This window comes from Mya arenaria, chromosome 2, assembly GCF_026914265.1.
Source record: "Mya arenaria isolate MELC-2E11 chromosome 2, ASM2691426v1".
Lineage (NCBI taxonomy): Eukaryota > Metazoa > Mollusca > Bivalvia > Myida > Myidae > Mya > Mya arenaria.
In genome coordinates this window covers 18,253,437-18,279,426 of record NC_069123.1, presented here as the reverse complement: position 1 = coordinate 18,279,426, position 25,990 = coordinate 18,253,437, and the positions used below count along the sequence as shown (strand labels likewise).

The 25,990-nt window shown below is 34.2% G+C and overlaps 1 protein-coding gene across 23 annotated transcripts in view; it reads right to left on the bottom strand.

Moving 5' to 3' along the window:
- Nucleotides 1-25,990, bottom strand: part of LOC128217639 (rap guanine nucleotide exchange factor 6-like) — a 72,081-nt gene that overhangs the window by 20,671 nt on the left and 25,420 nt on the right. For 15 of the 23 annotated variants that reach the window (XM_052924920.1, XM_052924944.1, XM_052925063.1 and 12 more), the window contains 14 exons: nt 24,109-24,184; nt 15,750-15,899; nt 11,751-11,969; nt 8,747-8,851; nt 7,352-7,539; nt 6,722-6,751; nt 5,579-5,696; nt 5,046-5,150; nt 4,460-4,732; nt 3,816-3,842; nt 2,725-2,928; nt 2,184-2,560; nt 1,540-1,771; nt 901-965 (listed from right to left, as the gene is read on the bottom strand). In XM_052924920.1, coding sequence (XP_052780880.1) covers nt 901-965; nt 1,540-1,771; nt 2,184-2,560; nt 2,725-2,928; nt 3,816-3,842; nt 4,460-4,732; nt 5,046-5,150; nt 5,579-5,696; nt 6,722-6,751; nt 7,352-7,539; nt 8,747-8,851; nt 11,751-11,969; nt 15,750-15,899; nt 24,109-24,184 — 2,169 coding nt within the window. Of the gene's footprint in view, nt 1-900; nt 966-1,539; nt 1,772-2,183; nt 2,561-2,724; nt 2,929-3,815; nt 3,843-3,925; nt 3,950-4,459; nt 4,733-5,045; nt 5,151-5,578; nt 5,697-6,721; nt 6,752-7,351; nt 7,540-8,746; nt 8,852-11,750; nt 11,970-15,749; nt 15,900-20,271; nt 20,804-24,108; nt 24,185-25,990 lie in introns of those variants that run through there. The other 8 variants (XM_052924985.1, XM_052925010.1, XM_052925104.1 and 5 more) reach the window with 5 other exon arrangements.

Below are 25,990 nucleotides of genomic sequence, written 5' to 3'. Positions count from 1 at the left end.
AAATGATAGGAATGAAATACTGCTGTGTTGCGATGTTACATCTTTTATATTTTCCCAATCATGTAGGTGTTACATCATTTATATTTTTCACCAGTATCTGATATATGACTTCTAAAAAGGTAGATTATAAGCTTAAACTTTCCAAAGCAGTAGATTTTCGGCAATATATGAATGACTTATTAATTTGTGTCGGCCCTGTTACTCTGTTAAAATTGATGGTTTTCTCTTAAAGGGACTGTGTCACAGATTGGCACCAAAAAATGTTTTTTTCTGTAACGAATCTCAGGACAATTATCTAATAGAATGTGTTACGCTTTGATATCATAATTGTAAAAAAAGTACCAAAATGTAATTAAAAATTGTGTCGGAGACTGGGTTTGAACCCGCGTCGCCAAAATTGAAGACCAGCGTCTTACTCACTGAGCTACAAAGGCTTATTCTATTCGGGTGACATAATGAGCTATACACCTACCTCGGTAATATCACGTGATAACACCGACTAGCCAATCACACGCAAGGAATGAATTCTACCTGGTAGACATACCCAGTAATCTTTTTTAATGGAAAAATACGAAATAACTGCTAAATTTAAATAAGTTGTAAACTATGTGGTACTTCAGTTAGTAAGTTTCAATGCATTGTATACATCGATGCCAAGTTTATGTCAGTTTTCGAAAAAAAAAAAATTCGCTATTTTATCATATGTGTGACAGCCCCTTTAATAGAAGTCACCAATCTCATTAGACACAATATTCTCATTTTTCATTTTTTTTTAGTTAGTTCACATACATGTAACTGAATATGAAAAATGATTCCTTTTTTAACATCTTGGTCCCAATTATTGAGAATATGAGGAGTGTAACAATGTCAAACAATCTAACACATTATTCTCCAACGTACCTGCTAGAGTCTGTTACACCAAACTCTCGCAACGACAACATCACTACTTCCTTTGCTGTAGTTTCCTAGGTAACAGAGACATGACAATGTTGTATCATTATCATTATCAAATTAAGAAACATTTCATGATACATGTAACATTTTATAAGTAGAACATACACCCTACCCTACCAGGGCTCCTGTTCAATATAGTTCTTATATATGTCCTCCACTGATTTCATTCAGTCTATTTGCCAATTAATTTTACAGTCCAATTAAAACACACTCAGATTCTACTTGCAAATTTAAATCTAATCTAAATTGGCTATTTGTATATGGCAAAACAAAGGAATGGTCCAGGTTTCTGTAAAGCAACATTTCCTGTGAAAACATTTGCTAGAGGATGGTCCTATTTAAATGTGCCTTCCCAAGTGGGGTGTATGTTTACATCATAAAACCCTTACATTTCAAAGTTCATTCTAAACATTTCTGAATAAGTTACTGTTAAATTTACCAATAATGACCATAGTGTTTCAAAATAAAAATTTAAAAGCCTGAAGTTTTTAGTCGATAGAAGCAGTTAATTATAAAAGATTTAAAAAAGCATTTAAAGAAATAAATGACTTCTGAAAATATGTTCACCAAGTATAAGTCTCTAACCTTGTGTATGAGAAGGTACTTAAAAGACTGATCAGATCTAAACACTTTCACAACATGCTCTGGAAAACTGTCTGCCTTATCGTCGACGGAGAGATACGAGAATGACGATAAATCGGGGTTACTGGCCGAGAAGTGGTTGGTCAGTCCAGGATTTGATGAGCCGGAGGATGTTGAAGATTTACGAGAGAGATGGACAGACAGGTTCTCATCTGAGTGGTTGATTACTGGATCTCTGCAACAAATGGAATATTGATGATATGAATGCTCAAACTTAACATACATGACATATTAAATAGTTTGAAATATGTGTACTGCAAATATTATTCCTGGACATCAAACAACACAATTTGTTGAACTTGTAGACTACTCAAAGAGATATTAACATGCCACTGTGTTAGTTAATGTAGAAGAACCACAGTTGCATTAAAATGGTCAGACTTGGTAAAGGTGTTGTTACCTCCCTTGTCATGCTGCAACAAAAGCCACAGCACTTTCTACTTGGATGATTTTTCAAGAAACTTAACAATGTTCACTTAACAATGCTAAAAATAAAACACTTTTATGGTGCAAACCATCTTAAAACCTTTGATGCATATCTACTTCAAACAACAATTCAGCTCATTCTAAAAACATGTTTTACTTACGCGTTCATGCTGCTTGTGCTCATGTTTCGAGGTATGAGATTGCGTAGCGCAATGCGGAACCTCGGCTTACTACTGGCTATGGTGTTCATGAAACTCTTATCTTTCTTCTTCTGTTTTTTCCCTGAACCTGAATCACTACTTGGTGACGGCGGTAGTAACACTTGTTCCAAATCAGGAGCTGATAGTCTCTGTTTGTTATTTGTTTGCTGAAACTCCTGTCTTCTCATCATAGCACTTTTTTCGTCATTATCTAACATTTCCTTAAACTCGGCTAAGTTTGATTTCACTGTTATTGATAAATGAGTGGTTTTTCGTAAAAGCTCCAAAGCTTTACTGTGTGAAATGTTTGTCATATTTTGTCCATTCACTTCCAATATCTGAAAAATATTGGTAAAAGATCATGAGTTTTCCATCCATAAAATGCAATGCATAACAAGTTTGAGATCATACATAATAGTTCCAACACATATATACATTAAGTCAAAGATTATGGTTTCCAATCACTGTTCTGTCACATGTACATTTTTATGATAATCCATACCTGATCACCACGTTTGAGACCAGCCTCGTAGGCTTTTGAGCCTTTTTCCACCTTCTTTATAAAGATTCCACAGCCTCGTTCTAAACCGCCAAGGATTTGAAAATAGAGGACCTCGTCTCGAGTTGCTCTTGTAAGAGTGACTGTTCTTGGCCGCGCTTTACTCGCACATGCTAGGTTCAGTAACCTCAACTGACCCTTCATTTGCTAAAAAATGGAAAGGAATTGTTGTTTTTTCTGTAAAATACTAACTCAAACTAGCAGTAATTGGTTTCAATTCAATGGCAATTTCAGCAAATACATGCCATTGGCCAATATAAAATATGCCATATTTTCTCTGACCTTTTCCCTGACAAATTCATACAAAAAAGAGCGAATTATGTACATTATTTGTTCTATTTCTTCCACTCAGGATAATCTATGATTTTGCATAAAGATGTTTTATCTTGAAAATTCTTGATTTTAAGTTGCAAGCAATTTTAACAGAACACTGCGTTTTGTAAAGAAAGAATGGTTTTAAATTTTGTGTAGAACAACCTGCATTTTTTACTGTTGCTTTCTGAATATAGTTGGGATACTTCAACACACAAATTCTGTTACAGATGTGATAAATGAATATTATGACACACAAAATATGATAATTCCAGTGCAAATACGTATTAGATTAAAAATTAACCGAAAACAGACTTTAGGAGCAAGAACAATACATCAAAAGCGAAACTTAAAATGTATATATCTGCAAAAGAATCTTTCATCCATTAGAGCAATAAGGGTCGTCCTATTTCTAATCTGGAAAGTCCTTGTTGGCTCATTATCATCATTTGATGAAAGTTTTGTCATTCAACTAGCAGTAACATCTTTTCAATCTGACTAGGGCTATGTCTTGATATCATGCATTCATGACTTGCCGACAACATGCGAACAGAACAGAGTTAAGCAAACATTGCTGATGGAAATCACAGATGGTATGTTAGTGTCAGGTTTTTCATTGTTTTCATTTAATCAAATCATCATAACAACATTGCATGAGAGACAGTTAGAAAAATAAAATCAAGGATGATGATTTTGTATCATTCCAGGCTAGAAATACTTACAGCCCTTGTGCACTTATCCAAGTCTCGCTATAATATCCATATACAGCAGATTAGCAGGAATTGCATTAAAGCCCTATATACCAGTAAAGATGATGGAGACCATAGCTTACCCTCCGATTCCTTCCATTTAGTATCTAAATTTTAATTACTGGTTTTAACAGATTTTTCAAACACCTCTGAAATGAATATCTTTTAAATTGTTCAGTACATTTCCACAGAACTTCTAAACTGCTTTATGTACATTAACTCTGTACAATATTTTGCAAGTTGTAAAACATTTAGACATCATACACAAATGGAATCTTCTATCGAGAAACAATTGATTTATGTCATGTTGTGTTGTGGTTGTTTTCTTAGAAATACCAATGAAAGAATATATTCTAAGCATGCAAGTACAAGCCAGACACCCCTAGAAAGCATTTACTTTATGTGTTTCAAGTTTTGCAGTCAATACAAATAACAGTGAATTATGAAAAAAAAAAAATATTACTAGGGGGGTTTCCAGAAAAAAAGCAAACAGCAATGGATTATCAAAATTGAAGAGCTGCTCTATGAAACTTATCCGAAGTTATCCAAAATTGTTTTATATAATTTTTGAAAATTGCAGAAAAAGAACAATAATGGCTGTTATTTGAAAAAAATACCTCTTCTTCCATAAGCTCCTCAAAATGTTCTAGAAACTCGCTCATGTCTGCGTTTGTCTCGAAGTCATTGAAGTGGTCATTGACCCATAACAACACGACTCTCGTGACCTTTGCCCTTAATTTAGGGTCACCAAACCATTCGAGAAGTCTTGCAGTGAGGTGGGTGGGGGCAGGGAGAAACGTTCGATAAGTTAGAAGGAAGTCCTCGACGTATGTCAGGTCCACAGAGCTGTGGTCTTCTACTAGATGCTTCATAAGGCTGTCTAGTGTGCCCTGTAATATGGATTTGCAAAATAAAGCCCATGAATATACACTAAATCTAATCTTTTTACATAATTTTTGGTAGCTCAAATATAAATCTTCCTCAACTTTAAATGGATGAATCTTAAAAGTGTGATTTACAAATTCTTACCACAAGCAAATTAAATCAGAGCAAATAAACGAGGGAAAAATTTCTATATCTTTGCTGTGATGTTATAATGATAGTCAATATGAAATTTCCAATACAGACAAAACCTGTAAAACCCTCAAATTATCCATAATTTGACACTAGCAACTGATGGCTAATCCAAACCCAGCTGCCTACCCTGATGACTATGTGGCCCCGCCTATTTCCGCCATCAAACACGCGCAGTTCCGTAACGAGTGTCAACTGACCGTCCTGGTAATGCCGTCTCGTGTTCTCTTCTCCCTGATGTGGAAAAGTATTTGAACATAACAAAAGAAGTGTCACAAGTTAAGCATGAAACTTTTATAAAAGTAGATTTCTATTGTATAAATTTAAATGAAAAAGCACCAAATTTTATGAACTTGATAAAATGTTGCTTTTATTTTTACATTAAATACATAAGCTCAAGCTGAAAATGTATTGGTGACCATTGTGATCATTTTGTACATCTGGAAAAATATGCATTCCATGAAAGAGGTTTAGAGTAACTTAACACCCTGATTCCATGACATCATGTACTTTCTTTTGAACTGAATCCCAAGTCACTACAAGATAAAGCATTCTGTATTCTTTAAATAAACCTTAAAAGCACTTCTGAAAATATGCATTATTCGCTACAGCAGATTATTAAAGCGGAAAAATGTCAACTAAACATAGCGCAGTTTGCATACCTGGTGTAGAATTCCGTAGTAATCGGACTGAGCGATGCACACAAACTGACAATCATCGACAATTGTGTGCATTGTTCCCTTGTGGTATAATTTCTCCATAGTGGGTGTGATACCAAAACTGCAATGTAAAACAATGTCATTAAGACATGGGTTGAACCTGTTACTGTGAATTCTCAATAATTATAATGTCAATGTAATGTAGTTTTATCTAAAATATATTTATTAGATATCATCAAATTAAAATGCTTAATAAAACAACAGTTTATTTTCAATTTTACCTTCTATTATTTCATGTTTTTTGTGTGTTTTTTTATTTAAACTCAATTTATTTTTATTATATCAAATATTCAGTTAAAGATTTTTCTAACAGAAAAAGGTTCAGAAGTCAATGCATAAACCAATGATAACAATATAGTTTTAACATGCAACTCCGGTAAATTGTAATACATGTTTACTTTCGTTCAAATGCCTTCCATTTCATTTTAAAGTACATATTAGGCCTATGTGCAAATACTAAGTCATCAAATGTGCATATATATATATATATTATTTAAAGCTGCACTCTCACAGATTGAACGTTTTGACAACTTTTTTATTTTTTGTCTTGTAACGAGCCAATTTTTGTGAAAATCCATGGAAACCAGTTATATAAGACTGCTGACAAAAAATTAGATCGCAGATTTTTATATTAAAGTTAAAAAATTGATGTTTTATGCATTTCTCTTAAACCGTTAGTAACGGCTTTAGCCATAAAACATTAATTTTCAAACGGAAATATGAAAATCTGCGATCTGATTTTTTGTCAGCAGTCTTATATTACTGGTTTGCAGATATTTACAAAAACATTTGCCCTTTCCAAGACAAAAAATAAAAAAGTTATAAAAATGGTAAATCTGTGAGAGTGCAGCTTTAAGCATGTTCACCTAGTTCCTGTCATTGAAATGGATTGATTCAGTAATGGAAAGCTTGCCTTTAACTTCTTGAAGCAAAAATAATGAGTATCACTACAAGTTGTTAATACATAGCAAAGTGTAACTTCAAGAAAATGTATAAAAGTACTGTAAAATATCATCAAGCATGAAATGTTATATATGCGAAAATATACAAGCATTCAAAGAGGCGATTTTGTAAGAATTCTTGTACCTCTTGTTAGTGATATTTTTGGAGTCAAAACTAGAGAAAAAGAAAAGAACACACCCTTGTGATGTTCAATTCATTTAAGACATACATGACTGGGGTATATTATATGCTCTCTTGAAAGTATAAATTTTATATGAAATTAAATATTTTCAAGTGGTATTAAATATTTTCAAGTGGTAACAGATAGGATAATCTACCGCTATAGAACAAAAATATTACATCAAAATATTATATATATTTACAACAAGTTACCTTCAATGCAATTGATACAAGACATTTGTTCATTAAAAAACAACAACAACAGAAGTATGCTATGAATTTGCCTGTAATAAGATTATTCATAGATAGATGTGTAACATATCAGGATTTTTGGTCCATCTATGTGTTTTTAGCAAAAATGGGATATTTACATATTTATTATTATAGTTTTAGGTATCTTGAGTACAACATCTTTTTTTTTTTTTACAAAATGCAAGCTTCCAAATTCAGGCTTCAACCATGTGATGAGTCAGAAACATCAAATCCACATATATTTTATTAGGAAACTTGTATATATAAAGTAGACAAATACACTGACCATTACAACTAATACCATCAATTAAACAAAAAACAAATATATGGAACAATTCTTACCTATCTCCAAGAGCGAGTATTTTCGATCCCTCATCCATCTCTATGGCAACTTGACCGTTGAGAATGACAGACCACGAGTCCAGCTCTTCCCCGTCCTTCATAACGATCGTTCCTGCCTTCTCAACAACAGCAAACACCATCACTGCGCACAGGGCTCTACGTGTGGCCAAGGTCATGTTGGCAAATGCCTACAATATATCAGCGAAGTCAAGTAAAGCCAGAATTCTAGCTCGACATTCGATATTATATAGCAAATCTACAATGTCGAGCTGGGCGGAATTCTAGCATGACATTCGATATTATTTAAGCAAATCTTCAATGTCGAGCTGCAATGTCGAGCTGGGCGGAATTCTAGCTCGACATTCGACATTATATAGCAAATCTTCAATGTCGAGCTGGATGGAAATCTAGCTCAACATTCAATATTATATAGCAAATCTTCAAGTTATGTTTAAAGTATGTTGAGTTAAAGCCAAAACACTCTGTGAGTTTCTTGGTACCTTTTGGCATAGACCCCATGAGTTATTGTAGATGGGAACTATTGGAATATATATAACATGTCTTTTGAATATTCTTTGATACTTGTCAAAATTTAAACCTAGATGCCTGTTCAACTGAAAGCTTAATTAATATTGTCTAAATGGATGTGTGGACAAACAAAATTATTTTTTGTAACACATATCTCTCAAATTGTTGAATTTGACAACATGGTTGCAAATCAGTTTGCCATGATGCTGTATGTTTGTATAAATAGGAGTCAATAAATTCAGCAATGACCAAATTCAGTCACTGTGGCAGCATGTCTCAACACACTAAAACTTTTCATTTGTACTAAACATTTTCTGTGTGCATGATGACACTTAGCTCAATCATTCATCTTCTTGGGATAATTGTCAATGAAGTACAACAATTCTTACTGGTATGATCAGTCAGAGACACTCTCATTTTTAAGGACAGGACTCATTGAGAAAACAGAGCTCAACATTTCTCATGAACTTATTACGAGTTAAGTTAAACAACATGTATTTAACTCAGAGGTTCTAAGTGACAATTGAAACATGCACCATCAAATGCTCTCATTTATATGTGAATGACATGACATAACATCACCTGATTTTGTTATGATTATCGCATGTTAAGGGGCTGAAATAGCACAACTGAACCAACTTCTGTATGTGTTGAAACAGTTGCATCTTAAAATATTCATAAAGTAACAAAAACAACATTCCCTTAAATTTTGATATGCTCTTATACCTTTAATGCAAAACAAATAAGCAAAAAAGACTTTCTAATTATCTGTACTTTGAATAACCATGCTTTTACAGATGTGAGTTATGGGGCTGACAAAACACACATAAATTCTAGTAATAATCCACCCCAAAACCCGAGCCTTACCCTAAAATGCTGCATAAAGTCCAGCAGAATTTCTATGTCATCATCTTTCCTTTCCGATGGATCTTTCTCCAAGCATTCACGCACAGCATCTCGCACTGGTAGGGACTGAAAAACACAACATTTAAGCCTTTAGTGGGAATCAGTTGATTTTAAGGCTTTTAAAATGTTTGTTTGATGACATGGACATATACATGACCATGTATGTTTAAGTAAATTCAGTAAAATGTGTTTAATTCCTTACGTTGATATTTAGTTCAGTAATGAATATGCAAGTAGTTAATGCAAAATATGTTTAAATATGACAATTTCAGTATCTCAAAAGAAGATAAAATCATAAGCATACATTGAGCATAGCTCATCACTTCCAAGCACTGCACAGTTATAATCACTATTAAATTTTAAACTTACCAATTGCCTTTATTTATTATTATTTAATTATTATATAATAATAACATTTTTAAAATTTTGTGTAATCATTTCCACAGCAAACCCACTAAAAGTTCCATGTATTTCAAGCAAATTTTCCCTGAATTTATATCTATCAAGTACACTATGAGGAAGATATCACATACAAATAAATACAATTTCCTAAACATTTACATTAGTCATAAACATAACAGTTCTATGAAAGGTATAATTTCTATTTACTATACTTGTTTATTAACATACATCATATCTATTCGAATCTTCAAGAAAATGGAATAGAGTATTCTACCCAAAATATCAGTTATTTCAATCCCACACATTTTTTTTCTTTATTTTGTTAAGTATGCATGAACTTCCTCAGTATTTGCACATTATGGGATGATGCCTCAATGGTATATATTTGTCACATTATAATATACAGAAGGAAATGCAAAGCATTGCAAGGAGATGCCAATGCTTACCTGTTTGAGGGGTTTTCAGTCAAGAAGGGGCATAACTCAACAACCTGTTTGAGGGGTTTTCAGTCAAGAAGGGGCATAACTCAACAACCTGTTTGAGGGGTTTTCAGTCAAGAAGGGGCATAACTCAACAACCTGTTTGAGGGGTTTTCAGTCAAGAAGGGGCATAACTCAACAACCTGTTTGAGGGGTTTTCAGTCAAGAAGGGGCATAACTCAACAACTTGTTTGAGGGGTTTTCAGTCAAGAAGGGGCATAACTCAACAACCTGTTTGAGGGGTTTTCAGTCAAGAAGGGGCATAACTCAACAATTATTAAGGCCTAAGTTATGGATCTTGCTATCCATTGTCTTTTAGAACATAGTATGTGGAGTTTATCACAGAAGGTACCAAGGGATAGTTTAAAAAAAAGGTTGAAGCGTTTTGGTACCTTCTAGTGACTAACCCACAAGATATATATTGAGTTTCATGTAAATATGTTGAACTTTATTTAGTTATGGCAGATGATTATGTATAGGCACAAGATTACACTGAGGCTAGGAATGCTCAAAGTGAATTGTACTAGTTCCTCTTAAATATTACTTCTTGCGCATAATTTTCACCAATATTGACACTGAATATCTCTACAGTCATTGTTTAGATTCAAGGCCATATGCCTGGAAAAGGAGCGCTTATCTGGAGTAACATACTTAAGGGTGTATATACAATAGGAGGATATAACACTTAAATCACTAACACAAGCTTTTCCACTTACAGTTATGATTTTTTCTCAGAGATAAACAAGAGTTTAATGGGCGGTAAATCTGTTCCACTGTTTCCGCAAATATGAACAATATACTTAAGCAGTTATTTTGAATTTATCAATAACGTTTCAACTGCATAAGACAAGGAACCAATCAAAATGCACACTCCTCCCACTAGTTTGAATATGATTTGCTACAATTCCTTTGTTGTTCAATTATCTTCACTTCCACTTACATTACGTTAATAACAACCTATCCCTAGATTTCCACTTACATTACGTTAATAACAACCTATCCCTAGATTTCCACTTACAACCCATCCCTAAATGTTTCTGCAAATTTAAATTGACATTTTTCCTATCACTAGATAGAGCACCAGCAGAATAACACATTTTGGCAATTCTTTTAACTCCTTCGTCTTTTGTGACTTTATCCATTCTATAATAAATGCTTTGTATTAAGAGAATATGATGAAAGCAAACCTTTGAATCTATTAAAAACTACCATAGTTTTATTTTCAAATCAAACAAGAGCTGTCTGTAAAACATAGATTATGTGGGGTCATTTAAAGTTATGACCAACATCCTTTCCAAGTTTGAGAATAGTATACATAGATATTGTCCAGGTCTAAAAGTTGTTGATGAGGAACAGTTCCCAGAAAGACTTTAGCATCTTGTAATCAATGAGAAACTGGAGAACATGGTTAACACAAGTTAACCAGATAAACAGATAGATGCTAAAGGGTCAATTGACGTGGTAATCAATATGTTTATAATACTACACTGATGGTCAATTTTCTTGATCTTTCAAGCAAACATTTTAGTTATTAATCAACCTAATTTTATTTTTTAAACAAAGCATGTATTGAAAGATGGCTGTGATCAATCTGATGATTAAACTATTTACCGGGATCTACATATCAAGACCAAGCTCATGCTGATCTCAAAATCAATAGGGGTCATCTGCAGGTCATGACCAACCTCCTTTCCAAGTTCAAGGACATAAGTTCCAATAATACTCTAGTTATCAATCAGAAAAGCTTTTTTGTGTTCAAGCTCATCCCGACCAAGACCTTCGATCTTAACTTCAATGCTGGTCATGTCCCAACCAAGTTTGAGGATTATTGATCCAAGCGTTTTCTTGTTATCAATCAGTCTAGCTTTGGTCTATCCACTGACCGATGGACCAACAATTGCAGGGCAATATACACCTGCATCTTCAAAGGGGGGTATAATAACCATCTACAAGTCTCATCATTTAAATGCTTCAGACCAGATTTCCAAGTTTATCCTTATGATGAAATTCCTAATCTTATAATGTAACATTTCAAATTAAGATGTACTTATAAACAAGGCTTATCAGTTAAGCACATTATATACCTCTGTCGATTCTCCAAACCCCTCCTCATCATCAGAATCCTGATCAACTACGCTTTCCTGGAGGTTTGGGGGGAGCTCTTCTCCGTCATCTAGCGATGACTGCATCATGTCTGACCCGGAGTACGCACTAGACGTGTCACTAGCACGTGAGCACCGCTTGAACTGGTTGTTACTGTACATGTCACGCCCGTTGAACCCAATCTGAATATCTGGGATTGTCTGAAAGTACATACAAAATGACTCATGTTATGAATGAATTATCAATGATTTTGAACCAAATTATTACAACATTATAGGGTATTACTGTATTACTAACAATTTTTGGAGACATCATAAAATGCAAGATTGAGTGCAACATTATTTTTTGAATGCAGCGTGAAAATCTTTTTTGGTATCATCTGAAGCGAGAAATAAATAGTTTAGATTTTAAATATTGCCACAACACAAGGTTTCCATGATGCTACCGACAACGGTCTTCAACAAGGGAGGTAATTGTGTAATGACTCCATACGGGTACTTGTTTTATCAGTTTGCCTCTGGTCATCACAAATGCATAGGATACTCTATGCCATTGCTAAGATTAGTAATTCTGTACGTTCTGCACTTTTGGCTCTTGGCGCCACCAAGAATATAAAGGATTGTTAACTGACAACCTCTTCCCTTAAATATAGCAATAAAGCAAGCAAAATCTTGCAATAACATGTCATTTGCAGGCTGTGCTTAGTCTTTCTTGGAACCATTTTGTACTTCACATGGCAACAAACTATAAATGCTTTATAATGTGCCTTTATTAGAAGATAGCAGAGAATGAATATGACACAGTGTGATGCTGTCACTCTCTATATTTAGACTCCCACCTTTGAAATAAATGCAAAATGGTGTAACTATTTGATGCTTACAGTGGGATTTTTATGAACAATTTATGCCAAAAATTAGGCCCAATTCCCAATACTAAAACATACTTTTTTCCCCAATTGTGAAAATATAATTCCCTGTTGTATGTTCCTTTTTATTTCAATTTTCAATTGGACTCACAAACTGTTCTTGTATGGAAGAGTTGGTGTATTTTATAAGAAGCAAATTTCACCTCATTTTTTTTGTATTTTCTGCATATACATAAAAATTGAAATTTAGATTTATTATTATTCCCCATTAAAAAAATGAAGCATTTCAACCAATCACAAAGACCACAGCCCTATTCACAAAATAGAGGGAAAAACCACACTGGCTTCTTTAAAATTGTGACTGAGTTGTAATGATCTTCAAGTCCAATAGACAACTTAATACTAAATTGTTTCACAAAGCTTAGATAACTCTTGCTTGGTATTTAAACATGTAGGCCATTTTAAAATATATCTGTATACTAGACCTGAATCATTCCCTGTTAACCTGACTTCATCTAGACAAAGATGTTATCAAAAGAACTTTACACAGCAAACTCATTTAAAGCATTTACAGATGATTTCATGTAATTTAATTATTTGATTAGAGCTAGATCTACTTAATTATCTCTTTAATGTGAATTGAGAGAAGTTTCTCCCTGAGTAACACAGAGAGAGGTAGAGGATCTCAGCATACTTAACTGATGTAAAAGCAATCAAACTGAACAAAGTCTTCAAGAGTTGTGCAGCCACGAAGCATGTTCAGCTCTTATAATATGCGCTTTCTCTTTATCTCTTATTATTTGAGGATGTTTGAAAAACTGGGGATATTAAAGGGAACTACACAAACAACCAATTTCACAAGCTGTGTAAACCTTTGTTACACCCTTAAACAGTGGTATAAATACGCACTCTCATATATTATCTTTTTACCAGTTTATCAAGCCATCAAGGGATGTAACTCAATTAATATTTGAGCCAAAGTGAAGGGTCCTGCTACACATATGCTCACCATTAACAAGTAGAATTTTTATGTGAATGTTTTAACTGATTGTTATCATGGTAACTGTTTACTTTTTTACACTAGGGCTATGCCAAGAGCTTGCTCATTTTTTTTCTTTCATAAGGAGGGAAACTTGTAAGGTTGTACATTAAAGCTTTCTGCGGCAAACATTTTTTGAGCCTGTACTATCTCCATAAATCTGCTTAATTATTTATAATGTATTGCCTGAATTTTCAACATACAGCACCTAGCACAGTTCTGCAATAATTTTTGTGTGCAAGAAATAATTGTTTTTATCTGCAAAGTGCATCACTGCTTTTGTGGGCTTATCAGCATTCCATCCATATGAAAATCTATTTTCTTCCAAGGCATGACATTATTTCAGTAATCTGTTTAATAGAAATATTTTTGTAATTCATTTTACATTTTAACATTTTATAAACTTATTTTATTATTCACAAAATAAATAAACCTAGCTGATGCCAAAAGCCGAATAATTATTAACTGTATAGTTTACAGAAAACATGTTATTTACTTTTGTCACTCGTTTACTTCATACAACTCTTTACTAGCCCCGCATGTTTTCAATCAATCATCAATCAAGTGCGCTATCCATTTACAATAAGATAAATGTTTTACATGTGTTTTGTATTGTCACTTGGTGCACATTTTATAGACAAAATATACAGAGCATGAAACATCACATTATATTTGATAACCCTTCGTTATCATGAATTTCAAAATATTTGATCGATTTACATCATAAATCATGTGACAAGCAATTTAACCCAGTAATTTGGATCTTTGTGCCATATAAACTTCATATTCTACAAAAACAAGTATATGCTATCATCATAAAATTTATCTTTGTTATGTAGTAATATGAATATTTAGAAGTTCACACATAAAAAATACATTTTCATCGGTAACAAATGAATCAATTAATCGAATATGATATAAAAACTTACTGCTTTTCTGGAATACTAATGAAAATGAATAACACTGTTCCTATAATCTTTCAATTGATCAAACGTGATGTCTCTAACAAAACAAAACAAAGGCGGCATTCAAAGACTGTTTTTTGTGATACATGATTGATAAAACTGGCCAGTCATGAAACCTTATTGCAAACATAACATCGATTGTATGTTGCTAAGAAACAATTTCAATGAAACTGCTATGAAATCAGAATTTTTTCTCCAGATATCAACTTCTGGTGTAAAAATAGGGATCAACTTTCAGTAATATCTAGCTTTGTAGCACTAAATCCATATATTATATAATCAGCATTTTCATACTGTAATATGAGTAGGAGTCTTCAAAGAAATGGTGATTCTATTTATACCCCTTAGTTCCAAGCTCAAAGAGGTAAGTTTTACTTTATTTACAACACATCAACAGCCCCTTTTCTGGATCCTGTTACTTAAATCTAGATTTACAATTATGTTGTGCCAAAATCAGTCAAATTTTTATATGTTTGTATGCACTAAATTATGAGTAAGTTGATCTTCTGATCATCCGAAAGGTCCAGTCTGATCCCTGCTTGTTTTTTTCTCATGGCATCTTACGATGCCCACTAGATAGTGCGTGCTCGGAGAGATGAATGATGGAAAATTTTAAGTTGAAAGAGCTATGGATAAGGATTGTGATGGAAGTTAATACGCATAAAATTGACCATTTTGATACAAAACAAGCACACAATATAAGGGCATATTAATATGATCAATTTACGCCCATAGTAAACATATTGACTTAATCAAAGATGGCAACACAACCGGTGTAGCATCAATCAACTACTACACAGTGGTCACCCTTGATGAGCAGTGTTTTATAATGCAAAGGGAAATAAGACTTACAAGCTATTTTTAATTGATTTAGTTCCGGGTTATGGATCAAGCCTATCATGTGTATGAATATTGTATGTTTGCAATTTATTGTGCCAGTACACTTTAACAATTACTATTTCACTTTCTTGAATGAATCCAATGTGTATAATACACTACAACATTTCATAAGGGCATAGACAATTGACTTAAATTTGATTACAATCAGCAAATGGAAGTTGAAGCATCATCCTTGTACATCTAAATTCCAGCTAGTCTTTATCTTCTCTACCTGTTCAGAAAATCCTGAGGTGTCAGAGTTCATACGCCTCATGCGTATATCGTCTGCGGGGTCATAACTGGGCAGGCGGTCCAGACTCATGTTGCTACAAGGCCCGACGCGGGCTCCGGGCTTCATTACCTGGACATCCGGGTAGTCAATCTGGAATAAGACAACAAAAATGTTAGGACAGTGTGTATTTCAGTGTGTATAGACTCATAGTTTTCATTGTTGATAGTGTTCATGACAAAGGTCTTCTGTATGAATTCAGTTCCTGCAGTATATTTATATCAAAAGCTCAGTGTAATGTTGTGGTAGCTAGTGTTCATTTTACCCATCAAAACTGAACTGTAAACATGTCTTTGTCTTGCCACTTATTGAGAGGACATAGTCCATCATACTTATTGTAAGTTAACTTTAATTAAGAAACACAGCATGACACAGCATTGAGATTGTGAGAAAAGTTAACTGAGATTTCCTCTTTTCAACCTTTCGAATTACTAGTACAGAAAATAATTGTACAGCTCCAAGCAATGTTATATAATGTAACAGCTAGCAATACAGAAATTGTAGAGAATACAAAAACAAGAATCGGAAATTCATACATACCAAATTGTGCTGTATATATTATCTCTACTCATAAATATGTCCAATTAACATAGAGATACACAAATCCCAAGGAACTATCTTCCTGTTTATGGAACAGGCCAATATTTACAATATTTCAGCTAGATTCCAGCTAGTCCATCCTAAACAGTCAGCCTCATAGACTTGTATAGCCTCAACCAGACCTCCAAACTCCAAACACTACACACGTCCAAATCAATATCACTTTGGGGCATGGAATTTATCCAATTGAAATAAAACTAACACACAAATTCCACCATTATTTGGTCGACTGTAAAAACAATAGGGTCTCCTTATTTTTCTAATTAAAGCCTCAATTTATGCCCAGTCACATTATGAATGAAGTATCACACTTACTTCAAACACCAGTATGTGAGAGTTATATGTTACAGTATATTAATCACAATCCAATTTTCATAATGCAACAAAATATCATTATTCCTCATTACTGAAAATACTAGGATGTAACTATTATAAGTTCCAATCACAAAGCAAACTTGTACAACTCTTCCCTAACAAAATCCCCTTCTGCCAATAACCATGTGATGGGAAAACAATGCTCTTGTACTCAAGCCCTAAAGCACTCATAAAAGCTTCATTTATAAGTCCCATATGCAGGAGTCATCAGAAAGAAACATTAAAGACGGGCCATGTATAATGAGCGCAAGAGGGACTCAACTTAACGAGAGCAAAGAGTTCCAACATGTATTTTCATTAATCAAGAACATTCAACATGAGCTAACATGACTCTAATGACAAAATCAGGCACTGATTATTATTTTTATTACATAAACATAAGGAACCATCGACGGATGAGTATAATAAAAATAACATTAGATGCAAATATGAGACATATAAAGTAGTTTGCCACTGCCAGTAAGGGGCAGAAAATGATATTAGCAGTGTACATGTAGACACAGGGACTCCTAAAAAGATTCCCCATCAATCAACAAGGTACCTGCCCCACATAAAACAAACTTCACCTAGCACAAAGTAACCATACCCTTATGTTTTCATGGCCTATAGACTTAGGAACTTAATGTCTTCTGCATGGAGCTAAAAATGTATGGTATGATGTTAATGGTGTGTTTTGGCAAAGAAAAATAGTCATATTTACATTTTAATGACAATAATTTGTCTGGAAGGCCAAAGCAAATTCTACAGCTGTGCAGAATAGTATGAACTAGATTTTTCTCGGGGATTTTCTGCATGAAAATTTGCAGAATCATTACTCAGAATGTTGCTACAAAAACATATGGTGCATAAATGTCTCAGTCGTAGTGGCATACCCATGAAACAAATGAATACTTGATGAACCAAGTGCAGAATACTCTGGAAAATTATAGCTCATTCAATGACACCAAAAATATGACAAAGCTGGATGAAAAGGCTTCAAGTTTCAAGAAAAGGCTCTATTAAACCCTTCATCAATAATAGTCATCATTCTGACATCAATATAACCTATTATCAAGAAAATTCCCAAACCCCTCCTGATAATCCACAGATGTGTGATGTCCCTATCAGCAGAAGATATGAAAGTAACCTCAATTATTTCATCAAGAATCGATCATTTCAATTTCATCAAATTTGCTCTTATCAAGAACATCATCAGGGTTAGTAGATTTATCTCCATCTCACTCCACAATGTCAGATAGCTTTGTCTCATAACTGGCATCTATCTCCAAGTTTCAACCAACCAGCTTCTCCCTCACCAAAACATATCAAAACATTTAACAACTTGATCGTTGGCACTTCTGTTAACTTATTTCATTTTAAAGAAAACAGGAATGACAAAAGTGATAGGTCTTGGTGTTGTTTCTGTGCGACTCAGACCCACAACACCACCTTAATGGATTGCTGTCAGCAGCGCTACCAACTCAGCTATCATGGATTTGGAAGATGGAGAAAACAAGTTCAATTGACCCACAGTACATAATGCACCAGTCAATTGTAACCACGCCCCCCCCCCCCATACCCCCGGTCCAGGGGTATACCTAGGAGAGCCGGGGAAATGGGCCGTGTTTTTACCGTTCAGGTGGCCCTGCAGTGCCGGGTGAATGCGTTGGTTTTGTCTTCGCGCAAAATATAGCGGGGAAGGGCCTAACCTAGGGTTCCTGGGGTGCAGGGGCATTTGGTGGGGATTTCACCATCAGTTCGTTTCTGCAGGGCAGGGATTTTACCCAGGGTTTGCTGGACCGAAAGTCAAAGTCCCCGCTATTCCCCGGACCTGGGACGGCCGTGGTTACAATTGACTGGTGCATAATGAAGCTCAGAGAGTATGGGGTTTATTCTTACAGAATTTCTATGTTCATGGTTACATGGTTCGACATACTCAGTAGCCGTGACTGGACAAGGTTATCACCATAGAACAATTCTACCTTGAACAATCTTCATCGACCAATGGATACTTTGAAACAGTGCCTTCCTTCTCATCAGTTGGAAGCCACATGGACATATGTGCCTTCTGGTGTTGTACCATCATAAGCCAGATTACCATGTAATGGGCAAACATGACAATAACCACTGATCACAATGATAAATAATGGAAAACACCTACACAAAAATGATACTTATTTAGTTACTACATCTTTAATCTACTGACCTCAACTCATTCAATGACAAAGAATTACTTCGTACAAACAAACTGACAACAATTACTCAAATTGAAGACAATTACGTTACTAATCACACCATTTATGACCGCCATCAATGCAAACAGTTGAAAAAACAAGTAAAAAAAGGACTTATATGGGACCTTCATTATGAGTCCGGAAAATAGTCATTGATATTGTGGTTGCCTGTTTGTTTGAAGTTGGTAACCTCAAAATGCTGCACTAATTTACTCAGCATGTACAGGAGTGTATTCAGATGCTGAAATGATCACTCATTGGCGCTTGGAACACTTTGTTTCTAGAAAAAACTGATTTATTTTACTACATATATTTATTTAACCTCAGCCAACCATTAAATTTGGTGTGATTACACAGAGCTTGGCAGTCAAATATTGTCATTTTTCCTCTTTCCATAATACCAGGAATCATTATTTAATTTATTAAGCCAAAATAGTTTATTTTTCACTGCATGGCTAGGCCTTTTTGGCATTAAAGCTGCACTATCACAGATTTATCGTTTTTCCAGCTTTTTATTTTTTGTCTTGGAATTAACAATTTTTTGCGTAAATATCTTCAAACTAGTGACGCAATATCTTCAAACTAGTGTTGAAAGACTGTTGACAAAAGATCAGATCGCAGATTTTCATATTTCCATTCCAAATTTAATGTTTAATGGCCTCATATGTTACTAATGATTTAAGAAAAATGCATAAAACAACAATTTTGGACAGGAAATACGAAAATCTTTAAATCAATGGGCGCACACACGCACACACACACACCTAAAATTGTTTTGCTTAAACCTCTCCCAACCCCCTCCTCCCACCCCATTTTTAATAATTTTCATTATAAACAAAATCCTTTCCCAACATTCCTGAGAATTACAAAACATTTCCACCCTGCTGAAGTCATTAGGGTTGTGCCCTAGAGAGGTTATTTTTTTCTAGATGCTATTTGTCAAAAGCAGCACCATGTACTAATGACGTTCTCTGGTAATCAAGTATCTACTGTCACATGGGCGACAGTGCATGCCTTCAATGATTGAGATCTCCTGTCATACTTGTATTACTCTGTGCACTCCGATCTCAACCAGAAGTTTCCATATGACATGTTCTAACACTACACTACATTAGCATAAAAGATGTAGGTTAACAGAAAACACTTCTCCCTGAAAGAGTCAGGGTGTGCCTTCACAACAAAATTGAAACATACAAATTTAATAAAATTAAAACTAAAATTATCGCATACAGGTTAACATTTACTAGTTGAATTTTGCTCATGCTTTGCAAGCCTACCGTATCAACTGATCGACTCAAAACCTCTTTTTGGTAGAAAGTTCTGATTTCCTTCCGATCCACATATCTATTCCCACTGTGAGTTCTCATTTCATGAGTTTGAATTGAGAAATTTTGTTCTGATTGTGAAAGCCTCTCAGACACATATTCCACCCCAGAATCGTCTTGCGCACAATCGACATGAACTTCCTCACGTAAAACTTGAGCCAATGCTCGCATGATCACAGATTTTCGTCTTTTTTTACTCCTTCCAGATTTCAACACATCCATCGTTTATTTATATGTTAACGTTTATGTAATTCCAATTCCAAACGTTCTCTACAACCACATATCATCAACTAGTTTATTTCTAGTGAAATTTCTCTGCAATCAATCGTTTTTCCGAAAGTCCATAAATAGCTCAACCACTTTGTAATCATGAAGAAACACTACCCTTTATCTTTGCAACTTCACAGTTTTCTTTGAAAACCTTGCATTTTATTTAACCTAATTTCAGCTTACTTGTAATATATACTAAGCCCTAACAATTGGATTCACCCACAACAATTTGTTCTCAAGTGATCAGGAAAACTTTTAAGTAGATGACTAACAACTATTTGTTTCAGTTTTTACTAAGGAATAAAGGCCATTTGTTTGTTTGAACGGTCAGCGCGTGATGAAGCATAAAGTACATCCTGGTAACTTCCCTGGCTAAGTCACGGGTATGACAAGTAGATTCCAAACATTACCCATTTTTGTCAGTTTGTTGACCTAATAATCATGATTCAAAAAATGCAAAGGGGTGTAACCAAAGCTGCAAAAATTATAAACCCAACAGTTGGTATGTTTTCCCTCAGCGGAAATGTCACAATGACTATCCTAAGTGAATCAGGGCCAGCTTTCCTGTACTTCTCTCTACATGAAGCATTTCCCGTCCCTCACTTGTATAAGAAACCAAACTTAACTTCTGGAGTCAAACCAAACGACTGAACTTATTGAAAGGACAGCTAGAACATATTCCTAGAAAGGATTATTGCTTCATTAACCATGATTTTAAACTCTTTCAACAAGTTTGAATACTTGTACTGTATATAATGTATGACTCAAATGGGACTAATATTCCATTTAACCACAAATATCTTTCTTTTTTTCATAAGATACATAATTCTTAGCAATTATTCAATCATATTAGTTTATAAATGTAAGGTCACAAACACTCAAGGTCATATCTATATCATTTAATTTGCAACAATTTATAGGGATCTAGTGATCAAACAACTGTATTTATCATTACCATTATCATCATAATTATCAACGCAGGAGTCTAGCTGTTGGCAAGGTGAGTCATATCATGGATACACAGTAGAAACTCACAAGGAAGCTTTTGAAAGATGCAGCAAAGTCTTGCGCTTATGGAAACTTTTAAGAGATAAGTCTGCACCTTTCATACTAATGTGTGGGTTTTGAGCAATAAGGTACAAAACAGAGATTTAGTTCCTTCTTTCATTGACCATGCAAGATTCTGGTTCTATGAGAGGCTAAGAACATCGACAAGAATGACCTACCCTACTGTAATGTAACCTTTCTCAAAGTGACAATCATTATCCTTCTAACTGAAGTAATCTTTTATGACACACAATTTAATTGATGTTCACAATGATCCTTTCAAGATGTTCACAACGCTGAGAAAGAATTACCTTACTTACACCAGCAAGAGTTATCTACCCGATTATATAAGATAGATCAGCAACTGCAACAAACTCAAACAACTACTGCCAGAAGGAAGCCCTGTCATTACAATAATCAAGATTTGTTTCTGCTTAACTTTATGAAATCTTACAACAGAACCCATAATATTCATGTATTTTTGCTCTTCCAATAATTATTGTACATCTCATATTTACACCCTCCCACTGTTCATTCATTGAAGTCGATCTTACCACAGCACAGGTGCAGCAGCCCAGATTAGCCCCAACAGAGATCTCTATCACCTAAACCTTTAATGGCTGATAAGCCCATGTCAAAACATAGAGCACAATAAACACATCATGGCCTCTGGATTATTCATGAACATTAATCATTCACCATCATAACATAAGCTATCATGGTAATGATATTATGAAGTTGTTATCCCTGTAATAAGGCTAATGACCTGAAATAATGGACTTACACTTTCTACAAAATGCAGGGAGGGAAAGAGGGGAGTGAACTAGGACAGCCAAACAGAGACATACATGTTTTGTGCTAAGGCTTGAAATAGAACACAATACATTCAAAGGAAATTAAGGTACATAAAAACATTCACTGCTATGTTTGAACAGTGCTATAAAGTCAACGACCATGTCAACAATACATGTGAACAATAATGCGACCATAAACCTCAAGGATGTCAGAAATAGTGCAATCATAAACCTCAAGGAAGGCTGTTGTTGTATATGGTATACTACACTATACCGTCTCTAATGTCTACAACTCTATAATGGTCATAAAGCAAATTACATTTAGATCCACATGACAAACACACACATTGTTTAACTGACTACAAGTACAATTAGAGCTGGCATTTCTTTAATCAAGTGTTTACAAAACACCACTAATGGTGAGGGGAAATAACTCCGTACCTAGGCTGACATCAATACAACAAGGCCCTTACATAAACACATACTGGCAAAATACTGCTATTCAGAATGACTAAGTAAAACTAAACAGAGAGATTCCAGACTTTCTTCAATTCACCCAAGAGCGATCATAAATTTAATGTTGCAGAAAACAAATTGGAAATGCAGGCAAACCCTGATGAATTTTCGAGTGTATGTAAACACATAACTCATGTAATTGGGTTATTTTTGCAGTTCTTGATCAGTAGAAGCTCATTTATTATTCTTACATGTACAGGTGGTGGGTACGGAGCAAATGGTAGTGGAAAATAAATGTCTCATCAGATATCTACTGCTCTTATTATATAAAAGTTGTTACTGTTTTATATTCTATATTCTTCATACATCAATTAAATAAAAAAAGATTTGTTCTACCTTATCAGACAAGGGCTGAAACCATTCAAAATTTCTTTTACCGTTCATTTAGGGGCCCTACAGATTTAAGCATATTTTCCAAGTTTCAGTTGAATGAAATTCCCTCCAAATTTTCTAATAATACAATAAATAAAAATGCACTTCAGTTAATATTAAAATGTACTGTAATTAATTAGTATTTTCCCCAAAAACAAGCTGACCCCTGAGTTCTATATATTTTCTAGTGAAATGTGTCTTGTAATGCATATTAAATGATCCTTACATCATCAAACAGAATCCATACATTCATTCAGAAACAAGATACTCAGTTAATACTTTGAGGCAGTAATTACAGAATTCCGTCAAACAATTATGACCTTGAAGTCAAGTCTTGGCATGGAACAAAGTAATCCTCACGTTCACACATTTTCACTGACAGAAAGTAATTATAAGAAATTCCGGAAATACATTCAGAAGATGATGTGTAATTTTTCAAAAATTATTGGTGGAAAAGACAAAACAAAAGTGAACAATAATTTTAACAAAAATAGATTTTTTTTCTTTCTGTTTTTACTGGTAATGTCAAACTCCTTATTGTTTTTTTACATTGATAGGACAACACTCATAAACATACATTCTAACATACATTCATGTTCCAGTGGACATTTGTTTCATTTTTTTGCTCACAAGGATGAGATGAAAAACATCCAACATTGTAAAATGCGTTCACACTTGACCACATGGTAAACAAATGACTCTCTTACAGTGAAATTCTACAGCTTATGCACTGATTACTTCCTCTTACAATGAAATCAAAGTCTACGCCCATATAGCACACATATCTTACCACAATCATCTCGGAGGGCTCTAGGATCAGACACTCGCTGGCACGGCGTGCACATCCTGGAGTTCGCTTGCCAAAACTGAAAATAGACGCAAACATATACCATCAGAATATGTCTCAAAACAGCTAGAAGAATACCCAAGGGTTGGATTCTCTAACCCTTACAGTATGGAATTACCCATTTGGTAGATGATTTTGGAGTGTGGGGTCGGATGATCACGATATAAGATTAAGGGTGAGAGTGGTTGAGTGGTAAAGGTTTCGTCCTTTCCTCCAAGAGGTAGTGGGTTTGAACACAACAGCCTACCAGTCATTGCTTTATGTTTACAATGATAATATGACTTTTTTGTGTGTAAAAACTGTGCAATATAATGCACAAAAAGACAAAGTGGCAACTAAAACTTTGAAGCCACTGATTTTCTTTTAGAAATCATAATATGACAAACAAATTATTTAGCATTGGTATCCCACTTGCTATGCTCTAGTAACAGTCTGTTTCATGGGCAGGGAAACATACTTCTCAACAACATCCCTATAGACTGTGTCAGAACCTCTATCATTATGATGTTTCATCATGTCATAACTGTATCAATCCTAGGTCAGCCAAAACAGATGGGATAAATTTTCAAGAAAATGGCTTTTATAACTTCTCTACTGGGTTGATCGATATCCACACAATAGCATATGGATGTGCCAATAGAAATATTTTGTTCTCAAATATGAAGAAATGACTTGATTCAGCAAAATAGCCTCTCAAATATTTGAAAAATCTGGTCAATACAATTTAAATACAGCTAAATGCAAATAAATAATATATGGAATATTAAAACTTTTAATTGTTTAACAAACTTCACAATATAGATAATGTTTTTAATAGCAAGAAGAAAAAAGACCATACAGTTAACTGTAATTCATAAATACAGCATCTTTCATCATAAAGAGAAAATTAAAATTAAAGAAAAAATCATTCACAAATTAAGCATTGCCTGATTTCCTTATAGCTCTAAAAATAAATGATTTGAAGTTATCACCAGAATTTCCTAATTATAGGCATCATGGGCCTTCAAATCAATCTTAACAATTGTTTTTAGACTGGAATGTTAATTATGGCACTGGAATTCATTGTCCAAAATTACACTCCTTTTAAATCAGAAATTACAGGACTCATGAGAAATAATTAAATCATTGGAAAAATCTAAATACTGTTCTTTAGATTTTCCTATGTAGAGCTTCAAAATTCTGTCAATCCACTGGGAAATAGCTGTAGTGCTACTGATAGAGTGTGACATTCCTGTCACATACAGTAATACTACACCAACAGTGAGAAAAAACAAGCCCAAAAGTGCTGATTCAATTAATTTACTAGAATGGAGATTTCCACAGACTCAATTCTCTTATAACACATGGGAAAAAAGTGACATAATCCATCTAACATTGTCAATGTAGCATTATTTATTAGATCTTACGTTCTACTCATAACTCTCTCTGCACTTATTTACATCAGAAACTGTTAACATGTACCACATACAATTTCTTATCACACATGAAGCAAACTCTAAATCTAAATAGCTACCGGTAATAACAAAATTCAAAGTTTTCAACTCATATTTTGTCATTCTAATCATTTACAAAGATAGCAAGGTTTTGTTCTTTTTTATTTTATATGCAAAGAACACTTATATTTTCATATAGAAAGGGAGCATTGTTATCAGTAGTCTAAAATTATAGATGTGTTATACAGGATTCTTCCAATCCCTAACGTCTAATCGGGTTTGTGCAAAAACCAGGGGTGTTTTGAAAAATATTGAAATTGTATTAAGTGAAGTATTTTATGGTTTAAATTGATCATAAAGGTTTATATTCATATTTTACCATGTAAGTGAAA